Genomic DNA, 24,628 nt, shown 5'->3' on the forward strand with positions numbered 1-24,628 from the left:
GTATAGTGTGTATGTTGTAGTTATACCACTGTACCGTGTTGTATATATACCAGTTACTTTACTCCCCATAGTGTGTATGTTGTAGTTATACTACTGTACTGTGTATATATACTAGTTACTTCACTGTATAACGTTGTATGTTGTAGTTACACCACTGTACTGTGTGTACTATACTAGTTATTTCACTGTATAGTGTGTATGTTGTAGTTATACTACTGTACTGTTGTATATACTAGTTACTCACTGTATAGTGTATGTATGTTGTAGTTATACCACTGTACTGTGTGTATATACCAGTTACTCCACTGTATAGTGCGTATGTTGTAGTTATACCACTGTACTGTGTATATATACTAGTTACTTAACTGTATAGTGTGTATGTTGTAGTTATACCACTGTTCCTGTGTGTATATACCAGTTACTCACTGTATAATGCGTATGTTGTAGTTACACCACTGTACCATGTGTATATACTAGTTACTTCCACTGTATAGTGTGTGTGTTGTAGTTATACCACTATATTGTGTATATGTACCAGTTACTCCACTGTATAGTGTGTATGTTGTAGTTATATACCACTGCACCGTGTGTATATACTAGTTACTTCCACCCATAGTGTAGTATGTTGTAGTTATACCACTGTACTGTGTATATATACCAGTTTCACCTTCCACTGTATAGTGTGTATGTTGTAGTTACACCACTGTACTGTGTGTATATACCAGTTACACTCACTGTATAGTGTGTGTGTTGTAGTGTATTACACACCACTGTACTGTGTGTATATACTGGTGTAACTTCACCGTATAGTGTGTATGTTGTAGTTACACCACTGTACCGTGTATATATACTAGTTACTTCACTGTATAGTGTGTATGTTGTAGTTATACCACTGTACTGTGTGTATATACCCAGTTAACTTTACTGTATAGTGTATGTTGTAGTTACACCACTGTACTTCGTGTGTGTAGTTACCAGTTACATCACTGTATAACGCGTATGTTGTAGTTACCTACTGCATAAAGTTAGTATCAGTTGCACCTTGTATATACGTACTGTGTATTTACTAGTTACTCGTATATAGTGTGTATGTTGTAGTTATACCACTGTACCTGTGTGTATATAACTAGCACATTTCTACTGTATAATGTGTGTTGTAGTGTTATACTTCACTGTACTGTGTGTATATATACCTAGTTACTTCATTGTATAATGCGTATGTTGAAGTGATACTACTGGACTGTGTGGATATACTAGTTACAGTAAAACATCGATATAAAACGCATCGATAAAGCGCGATAATCAGTTGGGCCCGATGGGGTCTGAGGCCCCAAATTTTTTTGGGTTTCTATAGAGGCCGCCGCTTAATATTACCACTGGTTAATGTAATCAGCCGGTTAATGTGATCAAAAATCAAAAACCAAATACACTTCAATCTTTTTGTATGGTTTTCATGCACTGAATTCGTATTTTAAACTTTGCCATGACATTTTTTATCTGGTAATTATTTGACTTCTGTTTGTACTTAGATTTTAATAATTAGTAAATAAATTATCAAAATTAATTACTATATGTATTAACTTTTAAAATTGAACTAATTTTAATCAGCGTCTAATCGTAAAAACGATCACATGATTGCTCTGACGGAACTACTTTGAGAATATCAGTCCCCATCAAAGTAATGAATTCGATAAATTTCTTTAGAATTTTGTGTTTTACATTTAATTTCAGTCTTAAAATTGAGTTTAATAAATAAAAATCAATAAAAAAATGCTATATCATTGGTGTAAGTAGTTTTGTTTGTTTTTCCTTATTTCAGTACAAAACGCGTAAATTTTGCATTATCGCTCACCCCGAGGGTCAAAAAAATATAGATAATCAAATGCACCGGTATATAGGCGCAATAGATACAACGCGGTATAGTGTATGTCGTAGTTATACCACTATATCGTGTTTATACTGTTACTTCACTGTATAGTGTGTATGTTGTAGTTATACTACATTACTGTGTGTATATAGTAGTTACTTCACTGTATAGTGTGTGTTTTGTTGTTATACCACTATACCGTGTCTATATACCAGTTTCTTCAGTGCATAGTGTGTATGTTGTAGTTATACTACCGTACTGTGTGTATATATAGTAGTGTACTTTTGTTGTTATACACTGTATAGTGTGTATAGTGTGTATGTTGTAGTTATACCACTGTACCGTGTGTATATAGTAGTTACTTCCACTGTATAGTAGTGTATGTACTGTAGTTATATAGTTACCACTGCACTGTGTGTATGTTGTGGTTATACCACTGTGTAGTTACTTCACTGTATAATCTATGTTGTAGTTATTACCACTGTACTGTGTGTATGTACCAGTTACTCAACTGTATAGTGTGTATGTTGTAGTTATACTACTGCACTGTGTATATATACCAGTTACTTCACTCGTATAGTGTGTATGTTGTAGTTATACCACTGTAACTGTGTATATACCAGTTACTCCACTGTATAGTGTGTATGTTGTAGTTACACCACTGTACTGTGTGTATATACCGAGCAAGTTCAATTGTATAGTGTGTATGTTGAAGTTACACCACTGTACTGTGTGTATATACCAGTTACTCCACTGTATAATGCGTATGTTGTAGTTACACCACTGTACTGTGTGTATATACCAGTTAGTTCACTGTATAGTGCGTATGTTGTAGTTACACCACTGTACTGTGTGTATATACCAGTTACTTCACTGTATAGTGTGTATGTTGTAGTTACACCACTGTACTGTGTGTATATACTAGTTACTCCACCGTATAGTGTGTATGTTGTAGTTATACCACTGCACTGTGTATATACCAGTTACTTCACTGTATAGTGTGTATGTTGTAGTTACACTACTGCACCGTGTATATATACAGTTACTCTCACTGTATAGTGTGTATGTTGTAGTTATACTACTGCACTGTGTGTATATACCCAGTTACTGTGTGGGTACCATACCAGTATAGTGTGTATGTTGTAGTTACACCACTGCACTGTGTGTATATACCTAGTTAGTCCACTGTATAGTGTGTATGTTGTAGTAGTTACACCACTGTACTGTGTGTATATATACCAGTTACTTCACTGTATAGTGTGTATGTTGTAGTTACACCACTGTACTGTGTGTATATACCAGTTACTTCCACTGTATAGTGTGTATGTTGTAGTTACACCACTGTACTGTGTGTATATACTAGTTACTCCACTGTATAGTAAATGTATGTTGTAGTTACACCACTGTACTGTGTGTATATACCAGTTACTTCACTGTATAACGTGTATGTTGTAGTTACACCACTGCACTGTGTGTATATACTAGTTACTCCACTTGTATAGTGTGTATGTTGTAGTTATACCACTGTACTGTGTGTATATACCAGTTACTTTCACCGTATAGTGTGTGTATGTTGTAGTTGTAGTTATACCACTGTACTGTGTGTATATACCAGTTACTTCTCTGTATAGTGTGTATGTTGTAGTTACACCACTGTACTGTGTGTATATACGAGTAAGTCTCACTGTATAGTGTGTATGTTTGTTGTAGTTACACCACTGTTATGTGTGTGTATATACCAGTTAATCCACTGTATAGTGTGTATGTTGTAGTTACACCACTGTACTGTGTGTATATACTAGTTACTTCACTGTATAGTGTGTATGTTGTAGTTACACCACTGTACTGTGTTTGTATATACTAGTTACTTCACTGTATAACGCGTATGTTGTAGTTACACCACTGCACTGTGTGTATATACTAGTAAGTTCACTGTATAGTGTGTATGTTGTAGTTACACCACTGCAACTGTGTATATATACCAGTTACTCCACCGTATAGTGTGTATGTTGTAGTTATACCACTGCACCGTGTGTATACCCAGTTACTCACTGTATAACGCGTATGTTGTAGTTACACCACTGCACCGTGTATATATACCAGTTACTCCACTGTATAACGTGTGCGTATGTTGTAGTTACACCACTGTACCGTGTGTATATACCAGTTACTCCACCGTATAGTGTGTATGTTGTAGTTACACCACTGTACTGTGTGTATATACTAGTTACTTCACTGTATAGTGTGTATGTTGTAGTTATACTACTGCACTGTGTGTATATAATTGTTACTCCACTGTATAGCCGTGTATGTTGTAGTTACACCACTGCACCGTGTGTATATACCCAGTTACTCAACCGTATAATGTGTATGTTGTAGTTATACCACTGCACCTGTGTATATACCAGTTACTTCACTGTATAGTGCGTATATGTTGTAGTTATACCCACTGCACCGTGTGTATATACCAGTTACTCAACCGTATAGTGTGTATGTTGTAGTTATACCACTGTAATTGTGTGTAATATACCAGTTACCACCACTGTATATACCCATTACCTGTATGTTGTAGGTTATACAACTGTAACTGTGTGTATATACTAGTTACTTCACTGTATAGTGTGTATGTTGTAGTTATACCACTGTAACTGTGTGTATATACTAGTTACTTCACTGTATAGTCCGTATGTTGTAGTTATACCACTGTACTGTGTGTATATACCAGTTACTTCACTGTATAGTGTGTATGTTGTAGTTACACCACTGTACTGTGTGTATATTACTAGATACTAGTTACTTCGTATTGTATAGCGTATTGTTGTGGTTATACCACTGTACTGTGTGTATATACCAGTTACTTCACTGTATAATGTGTATGTTGTAGTTATACATCACTGTACCGTGTGCGTATGCACTAGTTACTTCACTGTATAGTGTGTGTGTTGTAGTTACACTACTGTATAGTGTGTGTATGTATATACTAGTTACTTCACTGTATAGTGTGTATGTTGTAGTTATACCACTGTACTGCAGTGTATGTATATAATTAGTTACTTCAACTGTATAGTGTGTATGTTGTAGTTATACCACTGTACCTGTGTGTATATACTAGTTACTTCAGTGTATAGTGTGTATGTTGTAGTTATACCACTGTACCTGTGTATATACCAGTTACTTCACTGTATAGTGTGTATGTTGTAGTTATACCACTGCACTGTGTGTATATACCTTCATATCAGTTACTTCACTGTATAGTGTGTATGTTGTAGTTATACCACTGCACTGTGTGTATATACCAGTTACTTCACTGTATAGTGTGTATGTTGTAGATATACTACTGCACCGTGTGTATATACCAGTTACTTAACTGTATAATGTGTGGTATGTTGTAGTTACACCACTGTACCTGTGTATATACCACTTATTTCACTGTATAGTGCATGTTGTAGTTATACTACCTGTACCTGTGTGTATATACTAGTTACTTCACTGTATAGTGTGTGTTTGTAGTTACACCACTGTACCTGTGTATATACTAGTTACTTCAACTGTATAGTGTGTATGTTGTAGTTACGCTACTGTACCAGGTTTATATTCCAGTCACTTCACTGTATAGTGTGTATGTTGTAGTTATACCACTGTACCATGTGTATATACTAGTTTACTTTTACCGTATAGTGTGTATGTTGTAGTTATACCACTGTAATGTGTGTATATAGTAGTTACTTCACTGTATAATGTGTATATGTTGTAGTTATACTACTGTATTGTGTGTATATACTAGTTACTTCACTGTATAAAGCGTATGTTGTAGTTATACTACTGTACTGTGTGTATATACTAGTTACTTCACTGTATAATGCGTATGTTGTAGTTACACCACTGTACTGTGTACTGTATGTACTAGTTACTTCACTGTATAGTGTGTATGTTGTAGTTACACCACTGTACTGTGTGTATATACCAGTTACTTCACTGTATAATGTGTATGTTGTAGTTACTCTACTGTTCTGTGTGTATATACTAGTTACTTCACTATATAGTGTGTTATATGTTGTAGTTATACTACTATATTGTGTATATACACTGGTTAATTCCACTGTATAGTGTGTATATTGTTGTTATACTACTGTACTGTGTGTATGTACTAGTTACTTTACTGTATAATGCGTATGTTGCAGTTACACTACTGTACTGTGTATATAGTAGTTACTTCACTATATAGTATGTATGTTGTAGTTACACTACTGTACTGTGTGTATATACTAGTTACTTCACTGTATAGTGTGTATGTTGTAGTTACACTACTGTACTGTGTGTATATACTAGTTACTTCACTGTATAATGCGTGTGTTGTAGTTACACTACTGTACTCTGTGTATATACTAGTTACTTTCACTGTATAGTGTGTGTGTTGTAGTTACACTACTGTAATGTGTGTATATACTATTTATTTCACTGTATAGTGTGTGTGTTGTTGTTTTACTACTGTACTGTGTTTATATTCTAGTCACTTCACTGTATAGTGTGTATGTTGTAGTTATACTACTGTACTATGTGTATATACTAGTTACTTTACTGTATAGTGTGTATGTTGTAGTTACAATTCTGTACTGTGCGTATATACTAGTTACTTCACTATATAGTGTGCGTGTTGTAGTTACACTACTGTACTGTGTGCATATTCTTGTTACTTCACTGTATAGTGTGTATGTTGTAGTTATAGTACTGTACTGTGTGTATATACTAGTTACTTCACTGTATAATGCGTATATTGTAGTCACACTACTGTACTGTGTTTATATACTAGTTTCTTCACTGTATAGTGTGTATGTTGTAGTTTACGTCTGTGCATTCTGTAGTTCTGACTCGTCATCTGCGTATTATGTTCTAAATCTTTGTCTGTATATTGTAGAGTTTCAATTATTCGTTTCTACATTGTGTATATTGTAGTCGTTCGTATGTACATTGTGTATGTTGTGGTTCTTTTTTTCTAGTCCCTGTTCATGATTTAGTTATTCTAATATTCTTATAATAGCTGGAGTAGTTAATACAAGATAAGTTATTTATCGTAAAAGCTTCTAATAATCCAGTAAGAGCTGCTACTAATCCACTTAGCCTTGAGACAGTCATCTTTATGAGCTATAAACGTCAATTATTATTGAATAAAGTATCTTTAAATATTTTACAATAAACACTGTAAAAGGTGTTTGAGTTTTCCTTGAGGTTTTCGTTTTATTTTATCTTACTATTTGCTAGCATATTTATTCTTTTCTCACTCGGTTATGTGAAGTTATTTAAGTTATGAACACACAAGCATGCATAGAGTTAAAGTTACTCTTTGGCTGACAACTATGCTTTACGAAGAGAAGCTGGGTTTGGTTGTTTAATTAAACCGACTTTCGCAACAATAAATATTTGATCAACTTTCTTCAAATTGAATTAATGTATACAGAACAATTTGATCACATGTGAGCAGTTTTTTTTATTTATATTTTCATTTCTGTGTTATATCACTAAAGTGAGACACAATTTCATTGTTCCAGATGGTTCAAGCTGTGCAGGTGTTGCGGTTTCATCTATTGGAATTGGAAAAGGTAAGACTAGTGTGATTCTTCTGTATCTCGTTGACAGAGTGTTGCTCTTCACAGCTGTAGGTAGAATTCTTTAACGATGTAGATACTTATATATGTAAAAACGGCTCTTTTGGGTTGGGAAAAATTTTTTTTACGTAGAGGAGCGAACAACGTTTCGACCTTCTTCGTTCATCGTCTGGCCAGCGTGTTAAGGCGTGCGACTCGTAATCTGAGGGTCGCGGGTTCGCATCCCCATCGCGCCAAACATGTTCGCCCTTTCAGCCGTGGGGACGTAATAATGTTACGGTCAATCCCACTATTCGTTGGTAAAAGAGTAGCCCAAGAGTTGGCGGTGGGTGGTGATGACTAGCTGCCTTTTCTCTAGTCTTACACTGCTAAATTAGGGACGGCTAGCACAGATAGCCATGGAGTAGCTTTGTGCGAAATTAAAAAAAATAAACAAATCGTTCATCGTCAGGTTCACAAATATAGGAAGAGGTAACTGACCGGAAGCAGACCACATGTTTGAAAGGGGTTGTGTAACTGAGTGTTGGAATGTAGAGGGCGTGCTTAGATGTTTGAATATATAATTTTATATTATTTATTTTATTATTATTATTTATTATATTATTTTTTAATATATGTATAAAGGTGTTCCTTTGTATTGGTTTATTGGTTCTCGACATCACTGATGTAGATACAGATATATATACGTAGTTATTCTTGTTAAAGCTAAGGGAAATATAAGAGAAACTGACTTAAGAATGGTGTATCTCTTAACTACTTGATACATCCATTAAATATTAATAACTGTGGTAGACTGACAGAGTCACCAAGCTCATCATTAGATGTTAACAACTATGATGGACTGAGAGAATGACCAAGTTCATCATTAAGTATTAACAACTTAACAGACTGACAAATGACCAAGTTCATCAACAGGTATTAACAACTGTGGTAAATTGACAGAATGATCATCATTAGGTGCTAACTACTGTGGTAGATTGACAGAATGATCATCATTAGGTATTAACAACTGTGGTAGATTGACAGAATGATCATCACTAGGTGCTAACTACTGTGGTAGATTGACAGAATGATCATCATTAGGTATTAACAACTGTGGTAGATTGACAGAATGATCATCACTAGGTGCTAACAACTGTGGTAGATTGACAGAATGATCATCATTAGGTATTAACAACTGTGGTAGATTGACAGAATGATCATCACTAGGTGCTAACTACTGTGGTAGATTGACAGAATGATCATCATTAGGTATTAACAACTGTGGTAGATTGACAGAATGATCATCATTAGGTATTAACAACTGTGGTAGATTGACAGAATGATCATCATTAGGTGCTAACTACTGTGGTAGATTGACAGAATGTTCAAGCTACAAGTTTACTTCAAATTGTTCAACATGATAATTGATACTTCTGTTTACAATTAACGTTTATACCAGTATTCGCTGGTACTTGACCTTAAACTCTTGTTGTCTTCGTTATTCAAACTGTTTTAACTAGTTCTGAAATAATGTTGTCAAACGTAATTCGACCTCTTACTTCCAAACATATATTTTTAGATATTACGTTTCCCCATCTTTACATCAAGAGTGAGTTGTGAGAACGAAAATAAAAGTCCTCGATATGAGCTGACGGTATTCTTGTACTATGTATTTGTCACGTGATTCTAAGGTCTTCTGAGTTAAAGTACAGGAGATTGAAAATGTTTCAATCACTGTATCTGCTATACCCAGTACCAATACACCAATCTGTATAAAATGAGACTCATGAGGTTAGCTGGGATTTGACAGACTCTGTAGTGATTATAAACGATTTATTTTATCAAACTGTAGTGAGAAATTTTGTTATGGTGTCAAGTGGACTATGTTGTAGTTGTTTAACTTTTCTCCAAGTTGTTGATGTTAACAGTCCTATGAGTTGATGATGTCCTGAAAAACGTAACTATCAATTTGATATTCCTTCCCTCTGACAGGTTCACGAGTTATGTGACAACTTCTGCCAGAGATATATTAGCTGCCTCAGGGGAAAGCTACCACTGAACCTAGTGATTGAAGGGAGAACCACAAAGCTAGGAGATAGTGAATACAGCAGTGGTAGCGCTGAAGAAGGTTGTGATATTAACGTGGGTGATCAAAGTATAGCTGGACAGAGGAGTTTGTCAGGACTAACCAATGACCACTGGACGAATCAGGTTATTTCACATCTTCTAGGTTCATTACTCCCAGATATTAATTTCGGTTTGGTTTTGCGTAGCTTTTAGTATCTACTCTCGAACAGAATATTAAAATTAGTTGTGTAACATTTACAAAACAAGGCTTAAGGAACCAGTGTCTTCTGTGATTAAATATTTTATTACAAATGAATTAGGGTAGACATTGAGGTTATGATAAAGTTAAATTGAGTAGACAGAATGGGTTACTGACAAAATTAAGTAAAGAAAGCTAGACTATGGAATACTGATAAAGTATCGCTATTTGTATATTTCATTACGATTAAGTATCTGATTGTCGAGATGACACACCCTCTGTAAGTGACACGTGGCAAAGCATGAGGTGAAACTGATGTCTTTGCCGACAATATAACAAGAACGACTTCATTTCGTGGAGTATGTGGTATCAGGTGAGTGATATTGACCCTGGACACCTCTACTTGCCTCGTGATCTAAACAGTCAGATGTGAGACTCTTCACAGAGTTCAGAAGGGTATCAACCAGTCACTATCACCTACTGTCTGTTCTGACTTCTATAAAAACTGGCTGTCTTTCGCAGCTTTAAATCTACTTAGACTAAAGTACGGTGAACTTTAAGTGGCATGTTGAATTTTGCACCTTGGACTATCTGATTTACAAAGCACCATTTAGCCACACCCTTTTTTTTTAGGCTCTGTCACATAAAAAGTTGGAATACTCAATTATAAACGATCAGTACTTATGAGCGAAAGAAAAGATGAATGTTTACTAGATCAAACACATTACATCTAGGACCGACGAGGCCTTTATCGTAGTAACTGGGCACACCAGGAAATTATTTTTTTATTCTTGGAAGTTATATATTAATGATGGATGGCGCTGTATAACAAAGATTTCATATTCTGTGTGAAGCTTGCAGACAAAGTGTTGGAATTTCTCATCTTAAGAGAGTGGAATTAATGACATCTTCGTTGGAAACTACAAAACAAAACAATAAACAAAACTACAAAACAAAACAATAAACAAAACTACAAAACAAAACTACCAATTTTATCTTACAAGACAATTGGAATGTCACTATAGTGTTGGAACGAAATATAATAAAAATATTTTCATTTTGCCAGTTCATTTCTCTTGTTAATTCAGACAGAAATAAGCATAACGTCACACCAAACGTGCTCACCCCTTCATCCGTGAGGACGTTATAATGTGACAGTCAATCCCACTCTTCGTTGGTAAAGCAGTAGCCCAAGAGTTGGCGGTGGTTAGTGATGACTAGTTTCCTTCTCTTCAGCCTTACACTGCTAAATCAGGTATGGCTAGCGCAGATAGCCCTCGTGTAGCTTTGCGCGAAATTCAAAAACAAAAAAAACAAAAAAAGACGTAGATCTACTTTTAGTTGCTGATACCAATAATACCAGGGTTGGAAGTAACTGGCAATTAGTAACACTAATACCAGCATGTGGAGTAACTGGCAGTTAGTAACACTAATACCAGCATGTGGAGTAACTGGCAATTAGTAACACTAATACCAGCATGTGGAGTAACTGGCAATTAGTAACACTAATATGAGCATGTGGAGTAACTAGTAATTGACAATACTAACACCGGCATGTGGAGTAACCAGTAATTGACAACACTAACACCGGCATGTGGAGTAACTAGTAATTGACAATACTAACACCGGCATGTGGAGTAACCAGTAATTGACAACACTAACACCGGGATGTGGAGTAACCAGTAATTGACAACACTAACACTGGCATGTGGAGTTACTGGAAATTGACAACACTAACACCATAGTTTGGAGTAATTCTTTATCAATGTTACAACAGTGATCATCTGGTTGTACTGTTTATTAATGTTACGATAGAGGGAAGCAGAATTCACTGTTTATCAGCGTTACTACGATGCTCACCTGGTAATTCACTGTTTATAAGGGGTACTACAATGGTTATTTGTTTGTACTGTTAGTCAATGTTACTACAACAGTTATGTGGTTGTACTGTTTATCAGTGTTACTACAAGTGTTCATCTGGTAGTACTGTTTATTAATGTTACTACAATGATCATCTAGCTGTACTGTTTATGAGTGTTACTACAAGTGTTCATCTGGTAATCCTGTTTATCAATGTTACTACAATGATCATCTAGCTGTACTATTTATGAGTGTTACTACAAGTGTTCATCTGGAAGTACTGTTTATCAATGTTACTACAATGATCATCTAGCTGTACTGTTTATGAGTGTTACTACAAGTGTTCATCTGGAAGTACTGTTTATCAATGTTACTACAATGATCATCTAGCTGTACTGTTTATGAGTGTTACTACAAGTGTTCATCTGGTAGTACTGTTTATCAATGTTACTACAATGATCATCTAGCTGTATTGTTTATGAGTGTTACTACAAGTGTTCATCTGGTAGTACTGTTTATCAATGTTACTACAATGATCATCTAGCTGTACTGTTATTAATTGTTAGTACGATGTTCAGCTGCGTCTAGTGTTTATCACTACTAATACGGTGAGCGACTGGTTCTGCTCTCTATCAGTGCTATTATAGTACTCTATTGCTTCTCTGCCTCTCAGAACCGACGAAGTTTTTTTTTATCTTTTATCTTTACTTAGTTGCTTGAAGTAGCGTACACGTATTACTGCTTTGATGGCATGATATGTCAGAACAAATGCGTCTTGAGATGGACGACTTCTATATTCGTGTGTTCGGCTATAAACATGTTATCTTCCTAAAACCTACCGTGTATTATAATCTTGTTACACTTTGTTGATAGTAGTAAATGGATCTTTTAAACAGATCGATCAGTTGGGATAAGTTCTTACGGTCATTGGCGGAAAGTACGCTTCTCGTCTTTACAAAGTTAGTTAGTAAGTGAAAAGTATCCTTTTGTCTAAAAGCCTTATTTTCTGAGATTAGATTAAACTAAATCTTCTTTGATAAGAAACTGCAGAGGTTATGTAATCAAAGTGTTTTCCTAGCTGAGGAGATTGCGAAAGTTAATAGAAATAATGTAATGTGTCACTAGATTAAATTACAGGCTGCACCGCGTGTGTTTACTGCCATTCTCAAAGCATACTTACTGTCTCTATCGGAAGACCAGTTTTTATCGTTCAGTCCAAGCTTGGAGAACGCGGACCTCTTTGTCCTTTCGGTAAAATCAGAACGAACAAATATAGATTACCCTTAGGCCTAATTTGTGTTTATTTGACGAAAGACGTTTTTTTTTGTTGATGTTTTCAATTAAAATGGTTCATGAAAAGTGTAAATTCAGCTTGTGTAGACATATTTTTGTTGTGACGTGAACTATACTTTAACAGGCTCCATAAAATTCTGCTATTTACTGTTTCACTTTGATTAAATTAATGAAATAAAACGCCACCTGTCGAAACACGTAGCGAAGTGTTACTGAAACAGAGACGCGAAATACAGTAACACGCTGAACGTACAGTTTTAGTTATAGTAAAGTGAAAACACTGTCGTAATTGAAGGTGCTACAGTGAAGTGTAGAGGTAAACGAGGCTGAATATGATACAGAAAAATATAAAGAAGGTACTAGAGTAACATGTGAATATTAGCGAGGTTGAAGGTACTAGAGTAACATATGAATATTAGCGAGGTTGAAGGTACTAGAGTAACATGTGAATATTAGCGAGGTTGAAGGTACTAGAGTAACGTGAATATTAGCGAGGTTGAAGGTACTACAGTAACATGTGAATATTAGCGAGGTTGAAGGTACTAGAGTAACATGTTAATATTAGCGAGGTTGAAGGTACTAGAGTAACATGTGAATATTAGCGAGGTTGAAGGTACTAGAGTAACATGTGAATATTAGCGAGGTTGAAGATACTAGAGTAACATGTGAATATTAGCGAGGTTGAAGGTACCACAGTAACATGTGAATATTAGCGAGGTTGAAGGTACTAGAGTAACGTGAATATTAGCGAGGTTGAAGGTACTACAGTAACATGTGAATATTAGCGAGGTTGAAGGTACTAGAGTAACGTGAATATTAGCGAGGTTGAAGGTACTACAGTAGGATGTGAACGTCAGCGAGGTTGAAAGTTTCATTTGTCCAGTGACTGAATGTTATTATACTATACTGTTTGCTTGGTCTAATGATTGGATGTTATTATATTGTACTCTTTCCTTCGTCAAGTGACTGGATGCTATTATACTGCACTGTTTCCTTGGTCAAGTGTTAGGATGCTATTATACTACACCGTTTACTTAGTCTAATGACTGGATGTTATTGTACTGTTTCCATGGTCCAATGAGTAGATGTTATTATATTTGTTTCCTTGGTACAGTGAGTGGATAGTATTAAAATGTACCGTTTTCTTGGTCAAGCGACTGGATGTTATTATATATAATACATCTAGTCACTGGAAGAAGGAAACAGTATAATATACTACAATGTTTCTTTGGTCTAGTGACTGGATGTTATTATACTACAATGTTTTCTTGGTCTAGTTACTGGATGTTAATATACTACAATGTTTCTTTGGTCTAGTGACTAGATGTTATTATACTACAATGTTTCCTTGGTCTAGTTACTAGATGTTATTATACTACAATGTTTCTTTGGTCTAGTGACTGGATGTTATTATACTACAATGTTTCCTTGGTCTAGTTACTAGATGTTAATATACTACAATGTTTCTTTGGTCTAGTGACTGTATGTTATTATACTACAATGTTTCCTTGGTCTAGTTACTAGATGTTAATATACTACAATGTTTCTTTGGTCTAGTGACTAGATGTTATTATACTACAATGTTTCCTTGGTCTAGTTACTAGATGTTAATATACTACAATGTTTCTTTGGTCTAGTGACTGGATGTTATTATACTACAATGTTTCCTTGGTCTAGTTACTAGATGTTAATATACTACAATGTTTCTTTGGTCTAGTGACTGGATGTTATTATACTACAATGTTTCCTTGGTCTAGTTACTAGATGTTAATATACTACAATGTTTCTTTGGTCTAGTGACTAGATGTTATTATACTACAATGTTTCCTTGGTCTAGTTACTAGATGTTAATATACTACAATGTTTCTTTGGTCTAGTGACTGGATGTTATTATACTACAATGTTTCCTTGGTCTAGTTACTAGATGTTAATATACTACAATGTTTCTTTGGTTTAGTGACTGGATGTTATTATACTACAATGTTTCCTTGGTCTAGTTACTAGATGTTAATATACTACAATGTTTCTTTGGTCTAGTGACTAGATGTTATTATACTACAATGTTTCCTTGGTCTGGTTACTAGATGTTAATATACTACAATGTTTCTTTGGTCTAGTGACTGGATGTTATTATACTACAATGTTTCCTTGGTCTAGTTACTAGATGTTAATATACTACAATGTTTCTTTGGTCTAGTAACTGTATGTTATTATACTACAATGTTTCCTTGGTCTAGTTACTAGATGTTAATATACTACAATGTTTCCTTGGTCTAGTGACTGGATGTTATTATACTACAATGTTTCCTTGGTCTAGTTACTAGATGTTAATATACTACAATGTTTCTTTGGTCTAGTGACTGGATGTTATTATACTACAATGTTTCCTTGGTCTAGTTACTAGATGTTAATATACTACAATGTTTCTTTGGTTTAGTGACTGGATGTTATTATACTACAATGTTTCCTTGGTCTAGTTACTAGATGTTAATATACTACAATGTTTCTTTGGTCTAGTGACTAGATGTTATTATACTACAATGTTTCCTTGGTCTGGTTACTAGATGTTAATATACTACAATGTTTCTTTGGTCTAGTGACTGGATGTTATTATACTACAATGTTTCCTTGGTCTAGTTACTAGATGTTAATATACTACAATGTTTCTTTGGTCTAGTAACTGTATGTTATTATACTACAATGTTTCCTTGGTCTAGTTACTAGATGTTAATATACTACAATGTTTCCTTGGTCTAGTGACTGGATGTTATTATACTACAATGTTTCCTTGGTCTAGTTACTAGATGTTAATATACTACAATGTTTCTTTGGTCTAGTGACTAAATGTTATTGTATTGACTGTTTCTTTGTTCAAGTGATTGGACACTATTATACTGTACTGTTTCCTTGGTCAAGTGACTAGATGTCATTATACAGCACTGTGTCCATGGTCAAGTGACTGAATGTTATTATATTTTACTGTTTCCTTTGTCCAGTGACGTGATGTTATAATACTGTACTGTTTCCTTGGTCCAGTGACGTGATGTTATCATATTGTACTGTTTCCTTGGTCCACTGTTATTGCATCTTACAGTTTGGATTAACTAAAAGAAAATGAAACCTAAAGCAGAAATAAAAAACTAAAGATAGTCTTTGCAATCTATAACCCTTGCTAAAAGAATGAGCAACTCATATTGATCCATATCTCTAAAATTTATTTTTTAATTGTTTTACGTATGTTACACATTTTATGCGCTAGGTTCCGTTGGTAGCTAACGTGTTTAGAAATATCGTTATAACTGGAACGTAAAAGGAAGGAAGCGGTCACCTGAACCTGACTTTGTATGGCCTGAACATTGATGACAACAAAATGTGAAAAAAATTCAAAATGGAATGCAAATGTTGTGGTTACTGGCTCACGAAATCAAAGTATAGACACAGCGCTGTGAGATCGTTTTTGTTCTGTTCTCTGTAGCATTGCCTTTTTAATGCTCTGTAATATTTATTCATACACTCCCATGCCTGAGTAAAGAAGTAGTATATAATATTTATTTCACAGAAAATTATCGCAGGTGTTGTAACGTTTAGTAATATTACTTACCCCACATTATTTTAGGTGTTGTAACGTTTAGTAATATTACTTACCCCACATTATTTTAAGTGTTATAACGTTTAGTAATATTACTTACCCCACATTATTCTAGGTGTTGTTACGTTTAGTAATATTACTTTTTACTACATTATTCAAGGTGTTGTTATGTTTAGTAATATTTCTTTTTACTACATTATTCAAGGTGTTGTAACGTTTAGTAATATTACTTTATACCACATTATTGTAGGTGTTGTAACGTTTAGTAATATTACTTTATACCACACTATTCAAGATGTTATAACGTTTAGTAATATTACTTAACCCACATTATTCCAGGTGTTGTTACGTTAAGTAATATTACTTACCCCACATTATTCCAGGTGTTGTTACGTTAAGTAATATTAATTACCCCACATTATTCCAGGTGTTGTTACGTTAAGTAATATTACTTACCCCACATTATTCTAGGTGTTGTTACGTTAAGTAATATTAATTACCCCACATTATTCCAGGTGTTGTTACGTTAAGTAATATTACTTACCCCACATTATTCTAGGTGTTGTTACGTTTAGTAATATTTATACCACATTATTCAAGGTGTTGTTATGTTTAGTAATATTACTTTTTACTACATTATTCAAGGTGTTGTAACGTTTAGTAATATTACTTTATACCACATTATTGTAGGTGTTGTAACGTTTAGTAATATTACTTTATACCACATTATTCCAGGTGTTGTTACGTTAAGTAATATTAATTACCCCACATTATTCCAGGTGTTGTTACGTTAAGTAATATTACTTACCCCACATTATTCTAGATCTTGTTACGTTTAGTAATATTACTTTTTACCACATCATTCCAGGCGTTGTAACGTTTAGTAATATTACTTACATCACATTATTTCAGGTGTTGCAACGTTTAGTAATATTACTTACCCCACGTTACTCTAGGTGTTGTTACGTTTAGTAATATTACTTTATACCACATTATTCAAGGTGTTGTTACGTTTAGTAATATTACTTTTTCCTACATTATTCAATGTGTTGTTACGTTTAGTAATATTACTTTTTACTACATTATTCTAGGTGTTGTAACGTTTAGTAATATTACTTTATACCACATTATTTAAGGTGTTGTTACGTTTAGTAATATTACTTAACCCACATTATTCCACGTGTTGTTACGTTAAGTAATATTACTTACCCCACATTATTCTAGGTGTTGTAACGTTTAGTAATATTACTTACATCACATTATTTCAGGTGTTGCAACGTTTAGTAATATTACTTACCTCACGTTACTCTAGGTGTTGTTACGTTTAGTAATATTACTTTTTACTACATTATTCTAGTTGTTGTAACGTTTAGTAATATTACTTAACCCACATTATTCCAGGTGTTACAACGTTTAGTAATATTACTTACCCCACATTATTCCAGGTGTTGCAACGTTTAGTAATATTACTTTATACCACATTATTCCAGGTGTTGTTATGTTTAGTATTATTACTTACCCCACATTATTCTAGGTGTTGTAACGTTTAGTAATATTACTTTACCCATTATTCCAGATGTTGTTACATTATTCTAGGTGTTGTAACGTTTAGTAATATTATTCCAGGTTTGTTATTTACTTTTACCCCACCTTATTCCAGGTGTTGCAACGTTTAGTAATATTACTTTTTACCACATCATTCCAGGTGTTTTAACGTTTAGTAATATTACTTTTTACCACATCATTCCAGGTGTTTTAACGTTTAGTAATATTACTTTATACTACATTATTCTACGTTTGTAATGCTCAGTAATATCCCTGGTAATCCCTGTATCGTCGGCTATGCAGTATTAGTTGTTTAAATCACAGTCTATAGCTGTATAGTATTTAGTAATGTTAATTGTACTGTCCAGTATCCCATATTATATTCTGTTTAGTAATGTTAATTATAATGTCCTGTATCCTATATTATATTCTTTTCAGTAATGTTATTTGCGATGTCCAGTATTTCAGGTTATTTAGTTTTTAGTAATGTTAATTGTAATGTCCATTATGTTAGGTTATAGTTTTCGGTAATTTTACTTGTAATGTCCGGTATGTCAGGTTATATAATACTTAGTAATTTTAATTGTAAAGTGCTATGGTTTAGGCTTACTTGTTTGTTTGTTTTCTTGCTTTTTAAAAAATGACATCGAGCTATGTGATGCGTTGACCAAGAAAATCGAACCTCTAATGTTAACGTTTTGAGTTCATAAACATACTCTTCACCATTGGCGACATTTTGTGTTATACAATGTTTGATATGTCGCACAGCATCCTTGGCTTTTGAGTGTTTGGATGTATCGTCGTTTTTATAAACCTGTAATTCGACCTTTTAAGTGTTTGGGTGTGCCATCGTTTTTATAAGCCTATATTCGACCATTAGGTACATATTTGACCATATTTCTAACACTGTAAGACCATCTCAGATAGTACAAATTATTTCCAACACTATAATGTCATATCCAATAGTACAAGGGTATTTCTAACACTATAAGGTCAGCTCCAAAAGTACAATTTATTTCTAACACTTTAAGGCCACCTCTAATAGTAGAAGGGTATTTCTATTACTGATGCCCTCCCGCTGGTTCAGGGTAAGTCTACAGATTGACAACGCTAAAATCAGGGGTTCGATTCCCCTCGGTGGGCTCAGCAGATAGCCCGATGTGTCTTTGCTATAAGAAAACACGCACTCTAACACTGTAAGGCCGTCTCTAACAGTACAAGGGTATTTCTAACACTATAAGACTAGCTGTAGCGCTACAACACTGTCTTTAACCGTAAAACCCTATCTCTTGGTGCATAGCTACAGTTTATGACAACAAAAGCAGCATGCATGTATTATTCAATATATTGTTTAAGAAGTGGTTTACACATCATCTGTATTCTATTAAGCTGTAGATTGTATACTAGTGATAGCCTTAGACTAAAGTTGTTACGAAATGATTTAGTGGTTATTGGTAGTAGTATATAGAAATTTTAGTATTGGTAATCCTACAGTAAGATTATGAGATAGTAGAATAGAGAGTATTGCTAGTCCTAGATAGAGTTTATTATTACTGGTAATCCTAACGTAAGATTATAAGAAAGTAGAATAGAGAGTATTGCTAGTCCTAGATAGTTGTTTTATTATTACTGGTAATCATAAAGTAAGATTATGAGATAGTAGAATAGAGAGTATTGCTAGTCCTAGATAGAGTTTATTATTACTGGTAATCCTAACGTAAGATTATAAGAAAGTAGAATAGAGAGTATTGCTAGTCCTAGATAGTTGTTTTATTATTACTGGTAATCATAAAGTAAGATTATGAGATAGTAGAATAGAGAGTATTGCTAGTCCTAGATAGAGTTTATTATTACTGGTAATCCTAACGTAAGATTATAAGAAAGTAGAATAGAGAGTATTGCTAGTCCTAGATAGTTGTTTTATTATTACTGGTAATCATAAAGTAAGATTACAATGAAGTGGATTAGAGATAATTGGTAGTCCTAGATAGCGTTTATTATAAAGTGAATTAGAGATTTCTGGTAATCCTAAAAACAAGATTATTACGAAGTGGATTAAAATATCTTGATAGTTCTGGAAAGAGGTTATTGTATGAAGTAGGTCAAAGATTAGAGGAAATTCTAAATTAAAACTACTGTGATACCAGAAATCACTGGTTTTATATAAATGTTGACAAAACAAAAATCGTATCAGATGCGTAGGTTAGTAGTATGAATTTCAAGATTGGTATAATATTTCAATAAAACAGTAATCTATTTTCTGGAGTTACGCCATCCAGGCCTGGCATGGCCAGGTGGGTTAAATGCGTTCGACTTGTAATCTCAGGGTCGCGGGTCCGAATCCCCTACGGATCAAATATGCTCGCCCTTTCAGCCGTGGGGGCATTATAACGTGACGATCAATCCCACTATTCGTTGGTAAAAGAGTAGCCCAAGAGTTGGCAGTGGGTGGTAATGACTAGCTGCTTTTCCTCTAGTCTTACACTGCTAAATTAGGGACGGCTAGCGCAGATAGCCCTCGTGTATCTTTGCGCGAAATTCCAAAATAAACAAACCAATACTTCATTCAATGAAATGCGTTGTAACTGTACTAATTTTTCTTATTTCTGTGTACTACTTTCTGCAATAATGCCCTTCATTACTATATGCTATTTTCTGGATTAACTTTTTCTAATATCTGACATAACTGTGAAGATATACTTTATGTTGTAGAATAATTTTCCCAATGATGTTCTTTAATTTTTCAGTAACTTTTCTTTATGATAAGTATCTATTTGTTTCAGCGGCTTGCTTCAGATTCATTAAGTCCCTACGGAGGCAGTATGGATGAAGATCGATCGTCAGTAGGATCAATGGATACGCCAGGGTCTATGTCGCATCAGGCATCTCCACATATAAGCTTGGATAACCATAATGAAACTGGTAAGCAAGAAATTACATTTTATATGTCTCCTAAAAATCGATCGAGTTACAAACATTCATGATATAAAGCTAGTGCATTTTCTACCTGCAGTTTGAAAAATTATAATAATATGTAAAACCACAGATGACACAATTGTTCCATCAGGCTCATATATCAACACATTTAGAAATGCCCTTCGCTGTTGAAAACCACAGATGACACAACCGTTCTATCAGGTGCACATATCAACACATTTAGAAGTGTCCTTCGCTACTGAAAACCACAGATGACACAACCGTTCCATCAAGTGCATATATCAACACATTTAGAAGTGTTCTTCGCTATTGAAAAACCTCAGATGATATCATCTTTCTATTAGGACAAGTATCAGCACATTTAAAAGTGTCCACATTTAGAGAAAACCTCAGATGACACAATCGTTTCATTAGTTTCTGTCTCTAGGATTTTTAGAATGTACGATGGTAGAATTTGTATCTTTAGACCTGAATTCGATAAGTCTCGTGGAAAAGAGCATCATAGAATAACTAGTGGACAAGAGCGTCATAGAATAACTAGTGGACAAGAGCGTCATAGAATAACTAGTGGACAAGAGTATCATAGAATAACTAGTGGTCAAGAGCGTCAGAGAATAGCTAGTGGGCAAGAGCATCAATGGATATTTAGTGGACACGAACATCATTGGATAAAACATCTTATATTCTCAGTTTATAAGATGTATTTGTTCTTCTATTTGTTATCAGTAGTTGTGTCAAAGTTTTGTTACCTACGTCTTCTGTTTTCACGTTATGGACGATGAATCACATCAAAATATTGGTTGAACCGTCTCGTGTTCCGTTAGTTGTTACAGAATATTCTCAATTTCAACTATTCTGGAAATGGGTGGTTTTCTTAGGGGCAGAAAGGCAAGAAGTTTGTAAACAAGTGTTATAGAAGTGCGTGTGCATGAGCGCTAATTGAATTAACTCATATTTGTGCGTTTTAGCTTTAGTACAAAATTTGTGCCGTACACGCTTTTACTATTGCAGCCATGTTTACCGCGAAAGTGAGGTTAGTTATTCCAGTTCGGTAACTTAGCACGTGCTGGAAACAGCTCTTTCTGTCAGTTTTAATGGTAAAAATCACGGGCCGAGGAGGGAGTAGGACTACCTAGAACACGCACCGTCATCTGGTGTGTGACCCTGGGGAGTCACGTGTAGTCCAATAGTAGCCTGAACATCACGTGCTCTAACCGAGTAGATGACGTTGAAGATCCATGGATCAAGGACCCTAGGTTTGCGTCAAGAGACCCAAGAATTGGCGGTGGGTGCTGTTCATTAGCTGCTCTAATATCAGTTCAAAACTAGGCACGGTTAGTAAAGATTTCTATTATATACAAACGAAAGCTCTCTTTGGATTATAAATGTTTTCCCTAGAATTTGGAAACCAACAATTTCTCTCTCAGTACTATTCTAAAAACATTTACAAACACTATTGATCGATAGTAAGAGTTTTTGGCTATTTTTACTTGTAATTTAAAGGGCCACATTATAATCTCTAACAAGTACATTGAATATAACTCAATTAAAAACACTTAATAATATTCAAGAATACTTTAGATGTAACCGTGACTTGCCTTAACTTCATGAATTGATCTGTGAACTGTAAGAAAGTGTTCAGATGTAACCGTGACTTGAGTTCACTTCATTAGATGATATATAAACCTGAAGAAGGTGTTGATGTAACCATGATTTGACGTAACTTCATTAGCTGACCTATAAACTGTAAGAAGGTGTTGATGTACCCATGACTTGACTTAACTTCATTAGCTGACCTATAAACTGTAAGAAGGTGTTGATGTAACCATGACTTGACTTAACTTCATTAGCTGACCTATAAACTGTAAGAAGGTGTTGATGTAACCATGACTTGACTTAACTTCATTAACTGATTTATAAACTGTAAGAAGGGGTTTAGATGTTGCTTCATAAATAGATAATACCATCAATACACGTTTTGTAATCCAACAATTACATGATTATGAGCAAGATATAACTTGGATGTTTATTATGTTTCACTGTGAATCAAATGGTCCACGTCTCAAGTTCCTCCACTGAAAAAAATATTAAAAATCACGCTTTATTTGGGCGTTATAAGAGTGACAGTCAAATCCCACTAAACAATTAGAGTAGTCTTAGAACTGGCGATGAACACCGTTGAGCAATTCTGTTCCCTGGAGTTAATCAACACACTCCAACCTCTAGTGTTGTAAAGTTTCGTCAAGTTCACCGTTTATTCAACGCACTCTAGCTTCTTATGTTGTAAAGTATCGTCACGTTCACCGTCTATTCAGCACACTCTAGCTTCTTATGTTGTAAAGTTTCGTCACGTTCACCGTCTATTCAGCACACTCTAGCTTCTTATGCTGTAAAGTTTCGTCACGTTCACCGTCTATTCAGCACACTCTAGCTTCTTATGTTGTAAAGTTTCGTCACGTTCACCGTCTATTCAGCACACTCTAGCTTCTTATGTTGTAAAGTTTCGTCACGTTCATCGTCTATTCAGCACACTCCAGCCTTTAATATTGTAAATTTTCATCAAGTTCACCGTTTATTCAGCCCCCTCCAGTTTCAAAGGTTTACCTGTCTTCGAGTTAATCATAGTTATTCATTGTTTGTCGTCAGTGGTTATAAATAAAATTGAAAAGATGATATAAGTGATATAGCAAAACTTAGTACATTCCGTATTATCATAATATTAACAACAACGGTTGATAACTCAGTAATGTTTGTTTGCTTGTTTGCTTTTGAATTTCGCGCAAAGCTACACGAGAGCTACCTGCGTTCGTCCTTAATTTAGCAATGTAAGACTAGAGGGAAGGCAGCTAGTCATCACCATCCACCGCTAACTCTTGGGCTACTTTTTACCAACGAATAGTGGAATTGACCGTCACTTTATAACGCCCCCACGGCTGAAAGGGCGAGCATGTTTGGTACGACGGGGATTCGAACCCGTGACTCTCAAATTACGAGTCGAACGCCTTAACTAATCTTGCCATCCCAGGCCCTCAGTAATAAAAACACAATAAAACGAAAATAAAATGTTCCTGTAGAGTCTGGTAATGTTCCGCCAAAGATATACCTGAAAGTTCGGTAATATTCCATAAATGATTGCTTGTTTTAATTTCGAGCAAAGCTACAAGAGGGCTATCCGCGCCAGCCGTCCCTATTTTAGCAGTGTAAGACTAGAGGGAAGGCAGCTAGTCTTCACCACCCTCTGCCAAATCTTAGGTTACTTTTTACCAGTGAATAGTAGGACTGACCGTCCAATTATAACGCCCTTACAGCTGAAAGGGCGAGCATGTTTGATGTAACGGGAATTCGAACGTTTACATACATTAGTCACCTAACAAAGTGAATACTGATTTGGGTTTTTCCTTTCCCATCTACAGGTGGCAATTATTTGGGCTCGTGCGAAGAAGACGATGACGAACGAGTGAAAAAACAAAAGAAAAGAGGACTGTTTCCTAAAGTTGCCACCAATATGTTGAGGGCGTGGTTGTTCCAGCATCTCTCTGTAAGTGGTATATAAAATACGGGCCCATTATAAAGCAATGCACGTGTATACACAATGATTTGATCTCATTTTGTCCACATTATATCAGAGCTGCATGCGCTCCTTCATTCTATAAATAAGTATTATTTGGTTTGTTTGTTGTTGTTTT

At 34.9% G+C, this 24,628-nt stretch overlaps 1 protein-coding gene across 2 annotated transcripts in view; it reads left to right on the plus strand.

Moving 5' to 3' along the window:
* LOC143226605 (homeobox protein Meis1-like) overlaps positions 1-24,628 on the plus strand; it is a 97,386-nt gene that overhangs the window by 38,566 nt on the left and 34,192 nt on the right. Inside the window, exons 4-7 of one of the 2 annotated variants that reach the window (XM_076457801.1) lie at positions 7,414-7,464; positions 9,445-9,663; positions 20,789-20,927; positions 24,356-24,480. In XM_076457801.1, coding sequence (XP_076313916.1) covers positions 7,414-7,464; positions 9,445-9,663; positions 20,789-20,927; positions 24,356-24,480 — 534 coding nt within the window. The remainder of the gene's footprint in view (positions 1-7,413; positions 7,465-9,444; positions 9,664-20,788; positions 20,928-24,355; positions 24,481-24,628) is intronic. The other variant, XM_076457802.1, reaches the window with a different exon arrangement.

Source organism: Tachypleus tridentatus, chromosome 9 (assembly GCF_004210375.1).
Source record: "Tachypleus tridentatus isolate NWPU-2018 chromosome 9, ASM421037v1, whole genome shotgun sequence".
NCBI classification, from domain to species: Eukaryota; Metazoa; Arthropoda; class Merostomata; order Xiphosura; family Limulidae; genus Tachypleus; species Tachypleus tridentatus.